General features: G+C 40.2%; 1 protein-coding gene across 5 annotated transcripts in view; it reads left to right on the forward strand.

The window, feature by feature from the left end:
- Positions 1-3,002: 3,002 nt before the first annotated feature.
- The window catches only part of meis2a (Meis homeobox 2a), a 90,089-nt gene continuing 72,094 nt past the window's right edge, over positions 3,003-20,997 (forward strand). The window contains exons 1-8 of one of the 5 annotated variants that reach the window (XM_030126586.1): positions 3,003-3,159; positions 3,476-4,374; positions 4,864-5,090; positions 6,668-6,809; positions 7,042-7,092; positions 7,566-7,616; positions 8,124-8,273; positions 19,054-19,168. In XM_030126586.1, the coding sequence (XP_029982446.1) occupies positions 4,363-4,374; positions 4,864-5,090; positions 6,668-6,809; positions 7,042-7,092; positions 7,566-7,616; positions 8,124-8,273; positions 19,054-19,168 (748 nt within the window). In that variant the 5' untranslated portion in view covers positions 3,003-3,159; positions 3,476-4,362. Of the gene's footprint in view, positions 3,160-3,475; positions 4,375-4,435; positions 4,666-4,863; positions 5,091-6,667; positions 6,810-7,041; positions 7,093-7,565; positions 7,617-8,123; positions 8,274-19,053; positions 19,169-20,997 lie in introns of those variants that run through there. The other 4 variants (XM_030126584.1, XM_030126587.1, XM_030126585.1 and 1 more) reach the window with 4 other exon arrangements.

Genomic DNA, 20,997 nt, shown 5'->3' on the forward strand with positions numbered 1-20,997 from the left:
CATTTAATTGTGCTTTGTTTTATTCTGAGGGCCTTCTCTTATTTTATTACACAGACCTCGACAGCCCGGCCTCGGATGCGGCCGCCAGGTGTCGCTAGAGGGCCGCAAATTATATTTTTTGCGGCAGTGTCCTCCCGTCGGTGTCTATGAAGGGAAAAAGCCACAGTTACATTCTGTGTTGGCCCTCTCTCTCTCTCTCTCTCTCCCTCTCTCTTTCTTTCTCCCTCCCCCTCCTCCTCCTCGTCTTTACTAACCCTCTGACACCAGACTCTGAGAATCGGTGGAGGGGAAAATGAGGCTTTGGAGCTGAAGAATTTACAGTTAGTCGCGAAACTTTTACAAGTATTTGAGTTGCTCACTCCACTTTCTGAAACCCTATAGTCACATTTCAACGCGGGGTCAGAAAGAGTTCAGAGGCAGAGGATTGAGGTAATGTGTTCTGAAGAGGAAAACACAGAGGAGACAAATTATTATTAATATATTACATGGAATTGAATCTCAAATATGGCAGAAGATGACTAAAAAAAAGTAATTTAAAAAAAAAAAAAAAACACGTTTGCTCTCTTAGGTTTGTTAAAACTGAGACAAATCTGGACTTTTATTACGCGCAAAATTTACGCATTAAATTTACGCGATTAAAATAGTTTGCAGTGTCTAAAATAGTGCAAAAAATAAAATAAAAAATGTCCAGGCTGTGAGTTTTTCCGCTTTGCGCGCCTCTCCAGCAGTCACTCTATGATCCAGTCTTATCTCTATACATTAGCTTTTCTAATTTACATAATCTCAAATACTGAAGAGGGCCAAAGAAGAACAAAGTTACAAACAAGATTAGGGCGATTTTATTTGCTCCTGCTTGTTGAGCTCCGATTGTTTCTCCAGGAGTGTTTAAGGTCACTAAGAGGATTTGAAGCTCGTTTCATATCAGTGATCTTTTTGAGGGAATTAAAATCAACAATGCATTTCTCTCCATATTTAGCAACAAGCTTGTGTTGTGTGTGTGTGTGTGTGTGTGTGTGTGTGTGTGTGTGTGTGTGTGTGTGTGTGTGTGTGTAGAAGCCAAACCCTGCAGGGCAGAAAGACAAGAGAAGAAGAGAAGAGAAGAGAAGAGAAGGGGGAGACCAGACAGAGGGGATTGGAAGTCCTGCAAAGAGTAAACACACGAGTGGGGAAGTTCAGTGGCTGATTCCTCGGGTCCTGGTGCACCTTTAGGATGTGACACGCAGTGTGGATCTTTAGCCCGGTGATTGTCCCGCTAGTGTTTTCCTTGAAATGGATCCTCTAACCCCCCTAATGAATCCAAACGCAGCTGGCCATGTCCCACATGGACACCGAGAGCTTTAACCCTAAACTGACCTCAATTTGACACCACCAGATGAAATTTTACCGCCTGTTAATGCCATCCACTGATTTCTTCATAAGAACTGTGCGTGGATCTGAAAAGACACTTGTAAAAAAAAAATAATAACATGTATATAAATGAAACTACTTGGCTACTCCAAAAATGTCCTTCTCTGATATGGGCGCGCTCTTGGTCCCTCTGGTTTATGGGGAGTTTAAGTTGGCACGGGTCCTGTTTATGTGGAAAATTAATTTTAATGAATCTCTGAGTGAGTAGTGATTAAAAAGAAAATAGAAAATTAAACGCCGACTTGCGTAACACATAATTTATGTCGCATTTAAAGCCAAATGTACTTATTTTACAACCTAAAGATAGTTAATTACTATGTCCACTGTTTACAGCTTTATTAATTACTCAAATAAATATATTCGCCAAAATAGGGAAAATTTCTAATTTCATGCCGTTAGTGGAGGAAGTTTTATAGGGAAGGATGTGTTTCTGTGGAGCCGTACATTGGACACGCATAATTAGCCACTGCTATTTTCACACGCTCTTCGGGTGTTTACATCACTCTCCTCGGGGGCAAATCACATATTTCCACAATAAATGCGAAGAAACGACGGTAAAATCTCAAGATGTGAGATCTCATAAAAAGAGAGGAAATTATTATCTCCGAGGCGCATTAATGGGAGTTTGCGCATACACACATATATATATATAAATTGTAGCTGTATTTATTTGTCAGTAATATAATCCAGCCTTAAAACTTTCCGTGAAAACACGCGCGTTCCCAGAGCAGCGGTACAGAACAGCATAAAGTTTACTTACCGTGTTCGTCCAAAGCAGGAGGATGAAAAAAAAGTCGGACGTTTAAGGGCGCAAATCAACGTGAAGGATAGTATTTAGCTTATGAAAATATCAGTCTTCAATAAGCGGAGTCTGCCGGGTTCTAGTTGTGTTTACAGAGTGAAGGAGGAGAGACTTGGAGACGGTGAAATGCCTTGGCTCTGTGCGCACCGCTCTGCTGCTGCAGCTCCTTCTTCCCGGCGTTATTGCACGTTGAAATGTCCACACAGCCGTTTGTCAAACCCTGCAGTCCTCTTACACTTCCCACCCCCCCTTTATGCCAACAAACATAACTGTTGTCACGGTTTCATTTATTAAATCTTTTTCCTTTTTTTTGTTTTAAAGCTATTACTGTAATCGACCCCGGGCTGTAACTGTAACTTGTTTTTTGTTTTTTGTTTGTTAAGTTTATTGACCCTCCAAACGGTAGCCATCTCCTTCACTGTTTGTCTACCTTAATCCTAACCTGTGAATAATTAATTTGCACCTTCAACAAAAAGCCATAAATGGAGCCTTTATGTGAGAATCTATCAATACAGCCATGATATTAGCATTGATGGAGCTAAATATTAAAGGGGATAGATGGCCTGCTTCTGTTTTGTGCGTAAAAAGAGGCTCCAAAAAAAGGCTTCACTAGTGCAATCGATGGCCAGAGCAGTTTGCTCCTCCTCTAAAACTTCAATCTCCTCACATGATTGATGATCTCGGGGAGCTTTGATAATTGACTACTCTGAGGTAAGGCACGGATTTCTATCAAGAGACGGGATTGGATGAAAAGAAACGTACAAAATTACTTTCTCCACAAAAGCTTTTTTTCCCTCTCGGAAAAGTTCATTGTGGGCCTTAGAGGGGTGCTTTCTATGTGTCGTTTAAATTTGTTAAAAAGAGCAGAGTAATAATTAGCAGCGAGATTAGAAGGTATTAGCGAAATATTACGTAGGCACACCGGCTTATAACCACAAAACAGATAACAAGTAAGCGTCATGCTCATATATTAAACTCAGCATTCATAACATCTTGAGCTAATGTTCACTTTAGATGTGCTTTGTAATGTTTAGTTGCATGCACAGAGAAAACTCAACATGTTAGCTGTTTATTATTATTATTATTATTTTTATTTGTGTTGCATTTACCGTGCGTAAAAGTGCATGCGTCGTGCATAATTCTGCTTTAAAATGAACTTTTGAAGCCTTAAACGTAATTGTGTGCTTTAATTCAGTCCTTATGTAGCTGTCTAAGTGTCCGCGCTGTTCAACCTTCCTCACGCAGCCTTTTTCTGCTTTTCTTTAGGACTTCTTCTCGGCAAAAAAAAAAAAAAAAAAAAAAAAAAAAAAAAAGAAGGAACACTGGGGTGGGAGTTGGAGCTGTGTGTTGCTTTGGCTTTTTTACCCCCAAGTGTGGAGTTGAAGCCGTCTTCTCTGTTGCCTCGCATATACTCTGCATATCACAAGATTTGGTCTCTCCTCTCTCTTTCTCTGGAGCTGCTGTAGGACTGGCTATGGCCACCACTACTTCCGGGATCCGTCATTTCATTCGCCCACCGCTCAGCGCTGCGAACTGACTCTGTTTCTATAAGCAAGCTAGCAGCCAACCTGCCAACACTCGCTGACACTCACTCATCTCAGTCTCGCCAGATAGACGAAATACCTACGGGGGGAAAGAAAGGAAAGATCTGAATCGCAATCTCTTAATTTCTACTGCTTTTTTTCTTCTTCTTCTTCTTTTTTTTTTACAGTGATAATAAAACAAGATAGCGATCTGGAGGCATTAAAGGAGACGCGGACTTGCGGGATGAAAACGGACTAAAAAGATTCGTCCTTCTCTTGAACATCATCGCCAACCGTCATTCATTCATTACCTTGACAACCTCTGGCTTTGATTGACAGCTGGAGTGGCAAAAAGCCATGAGACACGACAGTTTAGTTACATGCAGGTTGTTGATGGGCCGATTGTAACCTTCACTTGGGCACATTTTTTTCTTTTTTTTCGAGGAAAGAGGGGAAAACAAGAAAAATTGCAAAACTCCCTGATGCTACGATTTCAACTGAACCACACTGGCGAATAGGAGAATTCGCAAAGTTGGTTGAAAAAGGAATCTTGCCACTAAATCACTTTCTTAACCGGGACTGGGATATTAAATATACGACAGATTCAGGAGTTTATTGGAGCGCAGCCTGATGGCGCAAAGGGTAGGTTTTAAATCTCTCTACACTTACCTGTTCAAATCCACTATAGGGAGGCCATCCTATCGCTAACCTCTTGTCGCTTAGTGGCAAATTTACAAAGTATTCCTATCAAAGCGGCTATATTTGACATTTTTGCTGCGCCCTTACTCTTCAAGCGGAGTGACAGCCTGTGCTTTTACCGACAGCCTCCGCGACAGTCAGTCGTGGAGCAGTTTCACAGGAGACTCCAAACTAATTCGCTCTTTTCACGCACCAAACTCTTTCTCGTGGAACATCTGAGTTGTAATGTTTCTGGTAATGACAGTTTTTAGCAGTAGAACGCACTTTTGCTTCTTTCTGAGCGCATTTTCTGCGTTAGTTTCTCCACCTAAAAATCCCACGGCATGCCTTTTTGTACTTTTCACATTTGTGTTAAAAAAAAAAAAAGAGGAAAAACTCAAACCGGCCGCTGATTCCTTTATTTTTTTTGTTGCTCTTTATTTTATCCCCCAGTACGATGAGCTGGCCCATTACGGTGGGATGGACGGAGTTCCGGCGTCGATGTACGGGGACCCGCACGCTCCCCGGCCGCTTCCCCAGGTCCACCACCTGAACCACGGACCGCCGCTGCACGCCAGCCAGCACTACGGAGCCCACGCTCCACATCCGAACGTTATGCCCACCAGCATGGGCTCCGCTGTCAACGACGTTTTAAAGAGGGATAAAGATCAAATTTATGGGTAAGGCTTGTAAAATAAACCCGTTTTTTTTATTATTTAGATTTTTTTTTTATTTTCCCAAAGTTTTCAGCTTTACCTTAAGTTTGTTTTCGTGGACTTTTTCTTTCTCTCTCTTTTCTCGCCACGAAATTCAGACAGTGTTTTGTGAAGGACTGACCGCAATTTTGGAGCCTCTTTGTTGGTCAGGGGAGTTTTGTTGATGTGTAATTTTATACGCATTGTAGAACAAGCCTTCAGTAAGTAAGAGTAAGCCTCGAGCTTCAAATAATAATAGGGAAGTTCTCTGGCCAGAGTTCAGGCGATAAAGTCACACAGACTGCATGGAAATAGAACCAAACTACCCACAAAATCAGAAATAAGTTTCAAATAATATTAACCCACTATTATATGTCTTCATCTTTACTCAATATCACCCCGTTTCAACCTTAGTCGTTGCTTGTAGAACTTGACAGACCTTTTTTTAAATTTAATATCTTATTTTTTGATAATAAACACACAACCCAAACGCGCAACAAAACACTATGTGTATTTGTAATTATTCCACAATCACGCACCTCTAACATAATTCCACACAGTGTTTTCAGACCTTCTCGTAAGTGGACAGGAAAGTTTAGAAATGTTTTGGGATGCTTTTGTTGAACACACGGACGCAGAACGTGCCATAATCCATGTGCGTATCAGTCTAATCTGGTTTGGAGCGCACACTAAATCCACCACAACTTTTACTAAAGCATTTTACATCCGGAATAGAGTTAAGGCTCTTTTTGAGACTGGTGGAAATGTTAAAAACACACATTTATCCACTGATGACATTTTATAGTGAGCCCTTACAGAGAGTGTAATGTATCCTGAAATTAGAATCTATTATTTTTTATTTATTTGTCTTTGTTATGATGATGTCTGACTGTAAGTTAACTTAACATGTGAGTTTGTATATTTATAGAATTAACTATTAAAGCTGCAGGCCTATTAAAGCACAAATCTGCCTGTAGTACATACAGTATGTGCGTCAGTGCGTCACTAACTTTAACTGTACAAAATTAGAATCTAAAAGTAACTTTTCATTCCGGCTGTATAATTTCTCTTAAACCCCAGTGACATGTGTCGTGTGTCTCTGGCTTGTTTTTTTTTTTTTTTATGGAGTTTTGTTGCTTCTCTTAGTTTGCACTGCAAGAAATATCAGTCTGAATGTATGCATTAATATCATATTGAGTCTAAAACCATTATTTTCCCACGAACGAGATGTTAAAATCTTCCATGTGCGTAATTACGCACGCTTCAGTGTTAAAAAAGTCTTAAAATGCGCAAACGTTACGCGCGTAAATGTCTGTTTTTATTTTTTAGAGAGAAATGTTTGTAAAGCAAAACCTGAACATGAGAATGAAAATTAAATATCAGACACGTGGAGAATATTTTTAACATAAACCCATGCTTGTAAAATGTTTCCGGTGAAAAAGACGCAGGATAATAGTGATAATAATAATGATAATAAGAGGTCATTTTTTGCAGTGGGCATTGTGGAGCCGGTGTGCTGCTTGCTTTGCTTGTACTCAGCCTGTGTGTTTCCCCTCTTGCAGTCACCCTTTATTCCCACTGCTCGCACTGGTTTTTGAGAAGTGCGAGTTGGCGACGTGTACTCCGAGGGAGCCCGGCGTAGCAGGCGGCGATGTCTGCTCCTCAGACTCCTTCAATGAGGACATTGCAGTCTTTGCCAAACAGGTCCATTTTCACCTATTTTTGAAGCATATATTTTGGTTCTATTGGCTGCGTCATAGCGCACAGTTGTCTTTACCGTTTTCATGCATTTTTCCTATAAAACTTTCCCACGATTAGATTGAAGAATAGTGCCAAATCTATCACAAATATTGTCTTTGAAGGTGCATATCAGATTACATACAAGGATAAAAACAGAATATATTTCCTGATAAACTAACTTTGATATTTATTTTAGGTCCGAGCAGAAAAACCTTTATTTTCATCAAATCCAGAGTTGGACAATTTGGTAAGCGCATATATTTATTTATTTATATATATATATATATATATTTTTTAATCTATTTTATTCTTGTTTCTCAATAATTCCCCTCTTCATTGGGGGTGTATCCTTCCAGCAGTGCCTTGTTTTGGGATATTCTGTCCACAGCATCAGACAGAAAATAAGTGAACATATGATTTAAACTTCCACACAGATGTCAGATCAGTTTTGAAGTGAAGCTGTGTGACCACATTCGCCGCTGTCATTGTTCAGCCTTCCATGTAACTGACCCAACTGACCAGTGTGGGATGACTTATTAGATTGGAAAACGCAGCTTTGTTTTCTAGTCTTAAAACATTTTATTTCATTTTATTTATTTTTTTTTTAAGTCTGTGGTGCACTCTATAATATCACTGACGGCGCTGTATCATATACTCCTGCGTAAAAAGTCGCATTCTCTGTTATAATCTGTGATAAATTTGACTTTTTTTGCCCCCCAGATGATACAAGCCATACAAGTATTACGGTTTCACCTCTTGGAATTAGAAAAGGTAAATATAATAAATTTGTGTTTTAATTTAAAAAAAATTATTTTCTGTCGCTTTTGTTGCATGCGTGATCTGTATTTAGTATCCTAATTACCTGCTATGTAAATATAAGCATATATTTAAAATAATCAAGATTATTATAGGTCCAAGTTGTCATTTTCATAAAATATACAATTTTATTTAGTCAACTCTTTATGCAGCTGAAGTGACTATTGATAAAATATGTTGCTCCCATTGCACATTGTTATCGATCTGCAGATTTAGTTTCAACTGCTCATTATTTCTGCAGCTTACGGCATTGCTGTTTATTTTTTTGTCGTTCAACTTGTTGCTCCGGTCTCTGGAGAATAATAAGCACTGCAACAATTTCACTATTGTTTCCTTGCCGCCCGATAATGCCCTCCTTAATTGCAGTTATTCTTGGACTGGCTGAAGAAGTGCTTCCCCCTTCTATCCTGATCCTGAAAATGTTCAAAAATATTTTTTCTTTTTTTTTTTTTCTCCTCATAGGTGCATGAGCTCTGCGACAATTTTTGCCACCGGTACATCAGTTGTTTGAAAGGAAAAATGCCAATAGATCTAGTTATTGACGAAAGGGATGGCAGCTCGAAATCAGATCACGAAGAGCTCTCGGGATCGTCGACTAATCTTGCGGATCACGTAAGTTTATTCCACCTTAAAAACGTGTTTTTTTTGTTGTTGTTGTTGTTTTTTCTTTGGCTGTGTTTGTGCGTGCCTGCGCCTGATCTCACATTTGTTTGATGTTTCTCCTTGTGCCAAATTTTTTGGGGGGGCTGCTCAGTCTGTGCTCAGTGTGACCCTGTTATGCCATTAGTAAATAGAGCATGCTCTGTTCTGCAAAGGAAAATCTGCCGATCGATGTTCTAAGGTCAAAAGCTAGATGTGATACAATAGACTGAGTTATTGTTTTAGTCTTTTGATTGGGGGCAGTCATGTGTGCATAATGCATCTGCTTGTGTGTTCGGGCTTTTGAGTGGGTGTGTATGTATACAAGAGGTGCGTGTGCGCGTGTGTTAACCGCCACCGTGCGTAAAAAGGAGAGAGTTGGAGAAAAGAAAAAAAAAAAAACGCGAGGCAATTATCTGTTACGCAGGTTTAACGTTAAAGCAGGGTATCAGCGGTCTAAGCTTTAGCTTTAGGCCAATATTTAAAAAGAAAGGGGCTTTATATTTGGGTTGCTGTGGGAGCTGCTGTGGATATGGCCCCGTGTGCGTAAAGCTGTGGATTTTTTTTTTTTTCTTGCTGCAGAGGTGGAGAAAGTGGTAGCCTATTGAAATAGATCTGCGAGCTAAAGGCTTACCATCAATGTCAAGTTCACAAGGCATATATGATGGTTCGTCTGGAGGGCCCTTCTTCCATAGCTGTTAATGTTAATGTGTTTAATTGTTTCCTATTGATTGCCGTGTGTTTTTTTTTTTTTTTTCTTTTTTTGCTCTGCAGTGCCTCTTCTCCTCTGCTCCCCATTTTATGGCTGCAGGCTCCATAATGCTGAATTCAATTATATGCACCTGAACTACAGTAGCTTTAAATTTGAGGATCGATTCCCCTTGGTTTAAATCGTGCATTTTCGGTGTAATAAACACACGCCCCCCCACCCCCCCTCCCTCTTTGCAATATGGATCGAGCTGACAGTGTATTATTGAGTTGATATCTGTGAATTATTGCGTATTGCATGCCTGTGATAAAGCTAATGTTTTGGTGGTGGAGGTGGAGGTTTAAGGGGGGGGGGGGGACTATTGCAACAAAGTGACTAGTTAATATCTGTGCAGCACAAGGCCAAGCCTATTAGGAATTAAAGCAGATTTAAGTGTTATGCAAAGTCACAGCACTACATCTGTTGGGTCTGGCTATAGGCCTAATAGCACTGGACCCCCCCACCTCTTTTTTTTTTTTTTTTATTTGGAAGAAGCCCGTTGCGTTTTGCAGCTCACCACACCGCACACAAGGTGAATTAAAGCCTAATCAGACCTTAATGCACCGCTGTTAGGTTTGGTCAGATGAAGCTGCAATATTGCAGTCCTCCAAGCACAAGTGTAGAAATGAGGCATGCTGTTGTTTATATTGTAGAGATTAGATAAACTAGCCTGTTTAGTTTCATGGCAGATGGTTGATACTCTAGCCAATTTCCAATGGTGCCTCCAGTGCTTCAGACACCACCAGCTTTGTCATCAGTCCTGCTTGTGAGAAATATTTTGATAATTAGAAAATTAGATATGCCAATAAAAGCTAAATCAGGAGCAGCAATAAACAAAAGAAAGGAGGCATGACAGGCCATTCATCTCAGTCATTTTTGCACTGACCACTTCCTTTAAAGTTTTGAGGGATTTATTTCACTTTAGTGGCACCGGTGAAGTTTTTATTATAGAGGTGTGGAGCTAAATTTAAGCAAAAAGCACAAGCGTGTCAGTGATTTAATAATGCATGTATAGAAAATACACCCTCATGATGAATGCAGTGAAAAATTTAAAAAGTAGTGTTTGATTTTTGCAAAGTGCATGTGAGTGTGAGGGTTTTGTGTGTGTGTGTGTGTGAGTGTGGAAATAAGGTGCACAGTGCAGTAAACAGTCAACTTCCACAGCAGTAATTTCCATGTCTAATTGAAAAGACTCCAGCTTTTACATGCCTCCAAATGTGTTTTGAATACTGGAGACAATGCACAAAAAATGCATTTGGCTGCAAAAACAGTGCCGCTGGATGGAAAGCTAATTTTTTTACTTGTCTTGATTTATTTATTTTATTTATCGTTTGTATTTGGCTCTGTGTTTTATTATTCATTTCTGTCCTCATTGAAGGGAGAAAGGCAATCTGATAGTTAGATATGCTAATTTATTTAGTTAGAATCTCTCACGTCCATTTTTCTTTGCTTTGATATGCATTTTTAATATATAGCCCTGGGCTACATCTCATTTGGTGAAAAGGCTGTTTTTTTTTTTTTTTTCTGGAGATGATGAGGCTCTTCACTGTGAAGGAGGCGGCCCCGTTCAGCTTGTTTTTGTGTGTCTCCTTTTTCTTTCCCCTCTTCATACCTGACAGTAGGAGCATAATAAGCGCGGTTTTATTTACACTTGAATGCAGCACTGTCTTAGAGAGAAGATTGGATTATGGTATAGTGAGAGCAGGCTGAGGGCCTTTGCTGACACTGTTGATTTCCCCCCTCTTCTTCTTCTCCGTCTTCTCCTTCGTCTTTGCTTGCGGTGACTATCTCAACCATGTAGCCCACCCAAGGCTTTCCTAACTCGTCACCCCTCCTCTGATCAACCCCATCGCATTTAAAGACAGAAAAATAAAAGATGTATTACACATGAAGGGGGAAAACAAAGCAGTGTTGATTTGTAAACGTTTGGTGCACGGTGTGTGTATATACGTGTGTGTGTATGTGTGTGTCTTGTCAATGGTCCGCTCTCTTGTCTTTTAATTAATGAATAAAATTTCTGTCTCTTCTGTGCTACATCCAATTAGGGAGGCAAATAGAATTAACAGCGTCTGAATATTATCTGTTCTAATGAATTAGCTTTTGTGTCTTCTACTGTGCTGCTTCTTCAGCCGAGCTTATATATTAGCTTTTCATTTCCTTTATGCATATGCATTATGCTTTGAAAAGTGTCTTTGAATTCTTGCACAGTTCCAGATTTGGACATTTTTGTAGGATTTTGCAAGTGTGGTGCTTTGTTTTTGTGCAGCTTTCCTCAGGGAGTGAGTGTAGTTCCATTTGAGGTTATAGTGTGGCTCAGTTTTTCTTTTTCTGAGGACCCACTTTTTATAATAAACCTTTGCAACTCACTACAGGCCTCATCTATAAATCATGAGAAGATCATATTTGTGGAAAAAATGAACAGTCCTGATCATTTTTGTGACCATTCCCACATTTCCTTAAGATATTATCTTGAAAAAGTTAACCGTTGTATTTTATTTATTTATTTATTTTTAAAAACATATGTATGTTAAATCATCCTCTCCAAACACTGGGTCGTGACCCACTAGTGTTCAGCAGGAGGTTGTGTTTGGGTCGCCAAATAACCCCCCCCCCCCCCCCAAAAAAAAAAAGGTTAAACAAGACGCAGCTGTTATCTGTACGTAAATGCAGTTACATGCTCTCATAAAGTTTTTAATCTTTATATGTTTTAGGTAATACATATTTAAAATGAAGATGGGATTTTCTTTCTAAAATAGTTACTTTATTTGGTCAGATTAACAGTGTATGGTCATGCAGAAAGAGCAGTAAATATTGTCAGGAATGGTCATTTATGTACAGATTTCTCATGATTAATAGATCAGGTCTGTAATCAGTTTGTTGCAATACTTTGTAAATTAAAAACATTGGAAAAGAAAGCAAAAACTAACTTGAAAATCTGAGTTAAGTACTTAATAAATGTGACTAAAATGGATTTATGTGCAGTGCGACCCACCTGTGGGACAGGATCTAAAGTTTGGGAGTAGATACAATAGAGCTTGTCTTTACTGTTACTGGCTGATGCAGACTCTGGGTGCAGCAGACGATTGGTCAGATGCTCAGGTGATTTCCCAAATGCCCCTGCAGTGATTTACTGTGTGTATTAGTGGAGATGCATGCGTGGTAATGTCACTACGTACATGCACAGCCTGCACACTGCTGCTCCACTCTGTGGACAGCGAGCCCTCGGGCCGAGCCGGCTCTGCTTGCTGAACCGTGGAATTTCTCCGTTTTGGAAGGTGTTCTAATTCAACTATAGCCCCGTTCTCCTCGGGGAGAACTGTCTAAGGTTTGGATTTCATGAAAACAGTGTGTGTATCGTCGACTCGGACTTGGACCGCTCTGTCTGTTCCACACAATTGTTTTGTGATGGTGGGATGTCTGGCCTTACATTTCCTATTTGATTAGTGTTCACAGGCAGGCTGGGCTCTGTTGGCAGGCATAGCTAATCATCACTACTGCGGCTGCACACAGGCTAAGCTCACTTGTTGCATCTCCCATGCTCCCTCTGCTTTAAGTGCATTTAGGAAAGTGCAGCTATAAATGATGCAGTAAAAACAGTTAGTGTGCAGTCGTTTCAGCATCGTGATACATGAATGTTGACTTATAACTTAATAAAACACATGTACTTAATGATACTCTAAACTTATAATTCACATTTGCTAGTTAATGCTTTAGGGTCATTTTCAGTGGGGCACAGTTTTCACCAGTTTATAAAAGCCTAACCATTATTACTGCAATTTGTGCTTTATTTTATAGTAATATTTCAAATATATAAACCAACAGTATTAAAGGGACATAAATTACATATTCTTCTTATAGATAGATAGATAGATAGATAGATAGATAGATAGATAGATAGATAGATAGATAGATAGATAGATTATAATGCACAGTAAAATAAGTATTTTGCATATCTTTATTACAAAACTTAAATAATATTTCTAAAGGTTAGAAGGCTAAAAAAGTACTGTTACTGTGAAGTCATTATAGGAGCATTAGATGCATATATGTCGACTTAAATACATGTGGTCAATGATGGCATAGACACTTATTTATCTATTCATTTGCTCGCCCATATTTCAAGTTAATTCACTACAATAGACAATAGAAGAATCACTCAAATCCACAAAAGTAGAATGAATAGAAGTTACAAAAACATTTTGCAGTACTATTTTATTTACTCTCTAAAATATTCCAGAGAAGTAGACTAACTAAAATTATAATTATCTATTATAACCTGTGATGATAATTGTGATGAAATTATGATGCTGATATCCATAGATTAACTGTATATGTTTTGCACAGGTGCTGTTGTTTAGATTGTTATTATTGTTTTTTAAATATATAAATAGCTAAACTGTTACTACTATTAGTATTGGTGTATTATTAGTGACTTTTTGGTCCATATGTGCTTATCACTTTAATAAATCATCTAAGCGGATCTTGCCTCTGACGTAAACTGACGTAACCGCCTTTAAATAGATTATAAATACCATTTTTTTGTTCTTGTAATTTATTATTTAATACTCCCATGTCTTAGGTCTTGTTTAAAACCTTATTTTTGCTTGTACTTTCTGAGGCAGAAGAAAACACTTACTTTCTTTATTATTATCTTTATCTTTAAAATATAAGCACAAACCCTTTTTTTTTTTCACTTAAGCTCCTCTTTCCGAAGACATATTTGTACGTGTAATATGCCGTTTACTACAGCAAAAAAGATTGTTTTGCCTCAGAGAAAGTTTTAAAGCTTAAATACAAGCAGTCAATCCCTCTGTGTCTGTTAAAACATGCTGCGGTGAATTATTAGCTGCTAAATTTATATTCTGGATAATTGAGGGTGTGTAAATGCTCAGCTGTTCAATAGAGGTGCACCTACACTTTTCTAAAGCGCCTGCTGTATATAATTAACCCAACACAAATGTGCGAGGAGGTTTTTTTTTTCTGTCTCTCTGTTTATGCCATGTGGCAAGATGTGTCTTGAAATGTCAGTTTACTTTTATGATTTATGGTCCTGCATGTTTCTGATGTGTCAGCGATTCTGGATCCCCTTAGCTACACACACACACACACACACACACACACACACACACACACACACACACACACACACACACACACGTATAAGAGTCATTCTTACACTGCTACTACACCAGATTTCTTCCCGTCTTCCCCTGCAGCTTCCAGGGGAATTTAAGGGAAATTCAATGATGCTGCTAAATCAATTTTATTTGAAATTCCTAGGGATGTAGGCAGAGCGCAGTGAGGGAAAGTGAGATTGTGCCAGGCAGGTGTTTGTAAATGAGAAACAGGGGACAGAAGCGGAGGAGACATAGCAGCGGCATTCTCCCGCTCTCCTGTGGCCGGAGCTGCACCACTACAAGCCTTTTTCCTCCCCATATTGTCTCCTGCTTTTATATTAATTACAACTTGTATTAGCAGCCGCCAGTTGCTAACCCCAGCAAATAGAAAAGGCCGCCCCTGGAGACCGTGCTTCTTTTGTATCTTATTCTCTATCTAGTCCTATTGTGTTTGTGTGTGTTCTCGCCTGCAGATGTATGTGTGTTTGCTTCTCCTCCTCCTCCTCCTCCTGGTAACACTGCTCTTTAACACAATTAGTGAAGAGCATGGAGTGAACCATGTTTGACTCCTAATTATGCCCAGCTTTAGGGAATAGTCACATGGGCTAGAGGCCGCTTTTTTACTCTTTCACTTCTTCCTTCCTCTCTCTCTATATTTTTTTTTACTTATGTTTGGGTGACATGATTTTTCCCCCTTTTTTTTTGCACAACTTGTTTGAACTTTATCAGACCCACGGGGCTCGTGACAAAATGGTTGTGTGTTGTGTTTGTGTTGCACGGGTATGGTGTCTGATGATGCGCCCTCCATAGCTCAGAGAGAGGACCGCTAAATTATTCATGGGGAGGAAAGGCTGTTGCTTTTGTCGCCTTGTTGAGCGCGGAAAGTTAACGCTGTTGTTATATTTGTTGTCTTGTTTTGCAGACGGGGTTATGAATGAGAGGTGACTTGCAGGTATTCAGTTTGCATCATCAAAAAAAAAAAACCACTGCATAAGCACTAAGGCTGGATCACAGTGGAGTATTATTCTTATTAGATTATATAAAATGCTTCTTTTTTTTGCCCTGTAGCTTCCAAATGAACAAAGCCTTATCTATATTCCTGCATACGAGACCATTAAACTCATAGGGTAGCAAATCACAGCAAAATATCATTCCCTTTAACACCATTAGCTGAGGTGTCTTTGAATTTAATTTAGTGCCAGCGCCATTAAAAATGACACATTACTCTGCAATGATAGCTAAATTAAGTCCTATCGATTCAGCTGTTGCATTAAAACCATGCTGTGGCCATAGCTGGCAAGTGTTAGAGTGAGAGAGACAGACAGTGAGAGTGTTTGAGAGCAGCCAGCGTAGTTTTTCAGGTCTGTCTCTTGTCTCGGCGGCAGTGGGCGTCTCATCGTGAGGAAGTAAGAACCCAGTCATTTTCCTCTCTTGAAACAACAGCAGCAGTCCATTCAGAGTGTGCACAGTGAGCCCATCTGCAGCCAGATACTTCATGCACTTTAAGCTGAGATTGAAGACTGCACTGCTCAGTACAGAATAGCTGAAATATAAAAGTACAAGTATTCAACATGTAAAAGTTGAAGGATGTGTCTACTACCTGTATCTGTGCAGAGCTAAGTCATCTTAATGTCATATTTGAAGGCTTTACTAAGTTTAATTAAAGTAAATAAGATATATTACTATTAACTTTTCTATGATGCATAAATAAGTCCTTTTACTCTTAGGTTTAGATCGGTCTTGATGTAGGGAATGTGTGCACTGATGCATATAAAACTAAACCCAAATTCTCCTCAAATACAAACTGTAAAAGTACAGATATCTGTGTAAAAATTAATCACTTCAGTAAAGATCTGAGACCTGAATACTCCTGAAACCTGAAAAAACTACATCAAGGAAGTATTTGTACTTTGTTACTTCCCATCTCTGGGGATTCCTACCTCTTTCTCTTCTTTCCCTCTGTGTTTAATGTGACAAAAGACAGAATTAGATAGCTTTGAGTGGTTTTTCCCACATTTTACCCAGCCAGCGCTGTGATGAGATTAACTGAAATTTACAATAACAACAGCCTCATGAAGTATCCCATGTGTGGATCAGTGGCCCAGAGAGTGAACACATCACAATCAGCCATCCCTCGCACAACAGGGACACTCTTCCCTCTGCTTACTCTGGAGGGCTAAAATCCACGCAGAGCTATTGTTCCCCCTGTCTCCTTACCCCTCTTCTCAGTAATTCTCCGAGCTCTTTATCTGATTGCCATCCGGTGAACAGCTGACGCTGAGAGGGCCTTGAGTGGAGCGGAGGGTCTGAAGGGCCTTGTGTGTTTGTGTCTGCTGTTTTCAGCTCCGAGCTGTTTGAGAATACAGCCCTCCTTCCCCTAAAAAACTTAGCAGATAAAAGGGCCTTGCTCGCAGGCATAGCGGGAGAGCTTCGCCTCCGCAAGCAGAACAAGCAGTAGCACATCAGGACTGTGTGCACCCATGGGAGCTCGACAGCCGCTTGTTTCATAGCCTGTGTTTCCTTGCGAACCTCCGCTAGTCTCCAGGCTCTGTGGTGTCTGTCGTCCACCAGTACAGCTCACTCTGACAGGGGCAGTAACGCAGGCAAAGGCAGGCAGGCTCCTCTGTGGCGGGAAGGAAAAGAAGTCCATCACTGAACTTAGACAAAATGGTAAAAACGGTCTCTTATTTGGAATATTCTGTGGCGTGTACATTTTCCCTCTGCTTTCGTATGTATGTATATGTGTTTGTGTGTGTTTGAGGAAGAAAAAAAAAACCCATAGCGGGAACTGAGAAGTGGGTTGAGGTTTGTGGGAAGCCTTGGTGCAGGCCTGTGTTTGTTTGGCTTGGGCTCTGCTCAAGGAGGGCTGCTCCTCTCAGGCCCCAGACAACGTTGGGCTTACGTTAGCCAACATTTTGTCATCGTGCTCAGGTGACATGTTAAATTGGGAAAGACTAGTGAAGGGTTGTGTAAGCTACGAAGCCCTATCAACTCTGTGTGTGTGAGAGGCTGTTCGGTATTTGATTGAGCCCGTGTGTTTGTGGGCGAGTGTGTAGTAAATGACGTGATCGGTCTGTCTCTGTATTGCCTGAATGGCAGAGGAAATTCCACCTCTAGCCTGCCTTCATGTGGCACTGATAAAGCCTTTCCTGTACAGTAGAAAATCCTGTTTCCCTGCGTGCACCAGCAGGGCAGCAGGAATGACCAGCAAAGTAGGAGCAGGAGAGAAAAGTTGAAGAAGTGAAGGCTTTAAGGCCCGGAAATTGATGTACATTTCTGGCGTAGCGGTGTGGGTCAAGGATTTTAATTAGACCAGTACTTCTATGGTGACCAGAAAAAGCAGCAGTGAGCTTTCGCAGTAGCTCTGCAGACCATAACCCAAGTTCCAAGTGGATGTTTGAGGATTTCTTGCAAACAAAACTGCCAGGAGTAGCTGACATGGTGATGATTTCATAACAAGTAAATCAATAACGGATCAAAAAGGAGACAGCCCAATCTACTGTACAATAGTGACTCAAGACAAGTACTGCAAACTTTGGCAGGGGGTCAAGCTCATGCTAATGTGCATAGATATATTTCCAGTTCCTGAAACACTCATTAAAACTGTAGCTGAAGAGCAGTTAAAGTATTTTTGGATTTCTATAGTGATCAGAGAAAAGGTGGTGGGCAGGTTTAGCCATGATTTATGCTAGCTAATAATAACTCCAAATTGACTTGATGGGATTTATTGCCTCCAAAACAACCTTCAAACTTGATTTTTACCTAAATCCCCACTAAAAAAAACACAAAAAAACTAATAAAGTTACTAAAACTGTATTTTTACTGAAAAATATACTTAAAATCTTGCTAACTTCATCATGCATATACTGTTGCAACTTCAAGAAACTTGGGCTTTGGGGCCATAGTCTTGAACCAGGCGACTGCACGCTCACGCAAACAAGCAGAGGTCTATTTCCGGTCACCGTAGCGGTCCAGAAAAACTCCCTAATGAGCTGTAGAGGGAGTGAAGGAAAAAAGAAAAGAAAGAGAAAAGCTATGAATTTGTTTATGGACATTTCTTTGAAGTAAGCCAGCAGAGATTTAACACTTTTTTGCTGCATGTGTTTGTATATATAAAAGTGAGTGTGTGTGCATATGTGTTTATACTTCTTGCTCTATTATGTCATTAACATGTGTGTCTAAGTGTATTTCTGTGAGCCTCTGTGGGCGTGTGTGTGTGTCAGTGTGGGCGTGGACACATTTTTGGCAGATTAGCAGGAGAATCACTGTCATATCTTATTTTCATTTCTGACAGTGGTAATGATTAATGGCGGCCGTGGTGTGTTTGGACTTTTTACCTCTATATTTCTCACTTGACACGGAAGTCTCAATTGGTTATGGTATAAACGAACACTGCTGGGCTCTGCCATATGTGTTTAGACAATTACTCACAAGTGCTCTACTTGCAATGCTCAAAATCAAACGGCACATTAACAGTGCTGTGTTTTGCTCTCATGCATTAATGAAACACTTTGATTACAATGTTTTGACTTATTGCCAGCTGCTTTAGTGCATTAGTTTCTTCTATTTAGCTGTGATTATAGTGACATCCGTGATTGTCTGCTAGCTGGGAAAAAGGCAATGGGGCTCTTCGCCTTGCCAGGAGAATGTAAGCAGGCTAAGGACCCTCACAGTGCTTGTTGTAGACTCTTACAGATGTCACTCTCACGTTTCCAGCGCACTCATATGGGTTTTCTGTGTTTCTCTCTCTACCTTCCCCTCTTCTCCCCCCTTCCTGCTCCCTCTCTCTGCTCCTGGTTTGCGGTTTGGACTGGGGGAATGTGGATGGATGCACGGACGGATGGATGGATCCCACGCTCGCTTTCTCTCCCTCTTTTTCAAACCTCAGAACCCAGCTTCCTGGAGAGACCATGATGACGCCACCTCCACACACTCAGCCGGCACACCGGGGCCCTCCAGCGGAGGACACGCTTCACAGAGTGGTGACAACAGCAGCGAACAAGGTGAGCCAGCACAGAAATGGGCATGCACATGCAGAAACATGCACACACGCACACTTATATATGCATGCAAATGTGCACTCGTGCACGAAGACGTAAACATACACAGATACAGGCACAGATTCATGCAGGACATTAATCATCATACATAGGTAGAGTTGCCAGCGCTTCTCTTTAACCCTGTTTAATGTGAGATGTACAGTGAATAGATGGCACATCTGTGTTCCATTCCTTCTTTATACACATTGGATTATCCCGTATTTTGACTGGCGTCCATGTAAACACAGTCACACCTAAAAATGAACACGCTTATCCACTCTTACACTAAACAGGAGCAACAGCCACTGTAAGACACAAACCTCGTGCAGGGTTTTCTAAAATGTTGCTATTTAAAGAGCAAAACAAAAGCGGGTGATTAATACTAGATTCCTGCCAGTTCTTGCTTGCATTTAAGCCATATTAACTTTGCAAACACAACAGCCCCTAATTATGTCTCAGTGTGCCTTGTGTTATCTAGTGCATGACCTGCCAAACAGTAACAATGCATTTCAAAACAAATGTATTTGTATTTATTACAGATAGTGTGTGCAAGTCACAGCTATCTGCCTTGTATTTTTGTCACGGTCTGTGTCAACCTTGACAAGTAACTTAGTCAAAGTATATGCTAGTATTTAAATTTCAATCCCAGGCATCAATACGGTGTGAAGATTTTTAACTGCAACTGCAGCCTGATCTGAAAGAACAGATGATAAGCTCTTGGCCTTTTCTTTTTTGTCTTCTGCTTGTTTTGAATGCACCAAGATCTCCTTTCACTGGCGGCGGAATGTGTGTGTTTTTGTGGGTCTCATTCCGTTGTGTGTGCGCCTTCTGGCAGTGTCCAGGGTTTTGCATGAAATTTCATCACACCATCTCTCCACACACAAACACACTCAAAAAACACTAGGATGCACACTTACACTGGCTCGCTCAGCAAGCGGAGAAGCTCACTGTGTCCGTTCAAGGATATCGCTTTGCCAATATGTGATCAAACGTATCGATGGGTTTCTGTGGTCGAGCTGTTAAAACCATTTTCTCCTCTGCAGACAGAAGAAGTAGTAGTTGCAGCTTTTGAACCATTGCTGACCACAGACTAGTGGCCGCAGAAGACCTCTGTGGTCAACTATGTCAGGACTAGTTGGATCAGAGACTGGTTGGAGAGGACTTGATGCTGCCAGGCATTGGTTTAGCAACAAAATGTTTCTGTCTGACAGTATGGATAGCACAGGAATGAGGAAAAATAATGTAATTCGTGTATCCTGCAGTAGTTGAAGACATACTGAGATCCTTTAGTCAAGTAAAACTACACAAGAAAAATACTGCTTTAGAGGTAAATGTCTGCATTCAGAACTTTACCTAAGGAAAAGTATATCAGTATTATTAAAATGGACTTAAAATATGAAGAGCAAAAGTAGTAGTTTTGGCTGACCTCACTTGAAATACTTTAACAGTAATACATCATGTCTCTAAAAAGTATTCTAGAACAGGCCTTTTGTCAGCTTTGTGATGTGCATTTTCCACATTATCCAAGAGCGTTTTTAGAGTTGAATCACCTCAGCCTCTAAAGGAACAGTTAAGAAACATTCACAATACACACATTTTTAGACGGTTTTCAAATATAGAGGAGTAAAAAGCGTATTTGTGTGGAGTAGAAGTATAAACCTACACAAAATGGATCTACCCAAATACAGCAGTAGTACATTAAAATTGTACTTGAGTAAATGTACTCAGTTACATTCCATCACTGGTATCCTTTGGAATAACTGACCTTTCGCAATCCAGTGCAGACAGCTCTG

The sequence above is a fragment of the Sphaeramia orbicularis genome, chromosome 22, assembly GCF_902148855.1.
Source record: "Sphaeramia orbicularis chromosome 22, fSphaOr1.1, whole genome shotgun sequence".
Taxonomy (NCBI): domain Eukaryota; kingdom Metazoa; phylum Chordata; class Actinopteri; order Kurtiformes; family Apogonidae; genus Sphaeramia; species Sphaeramia orbicularis.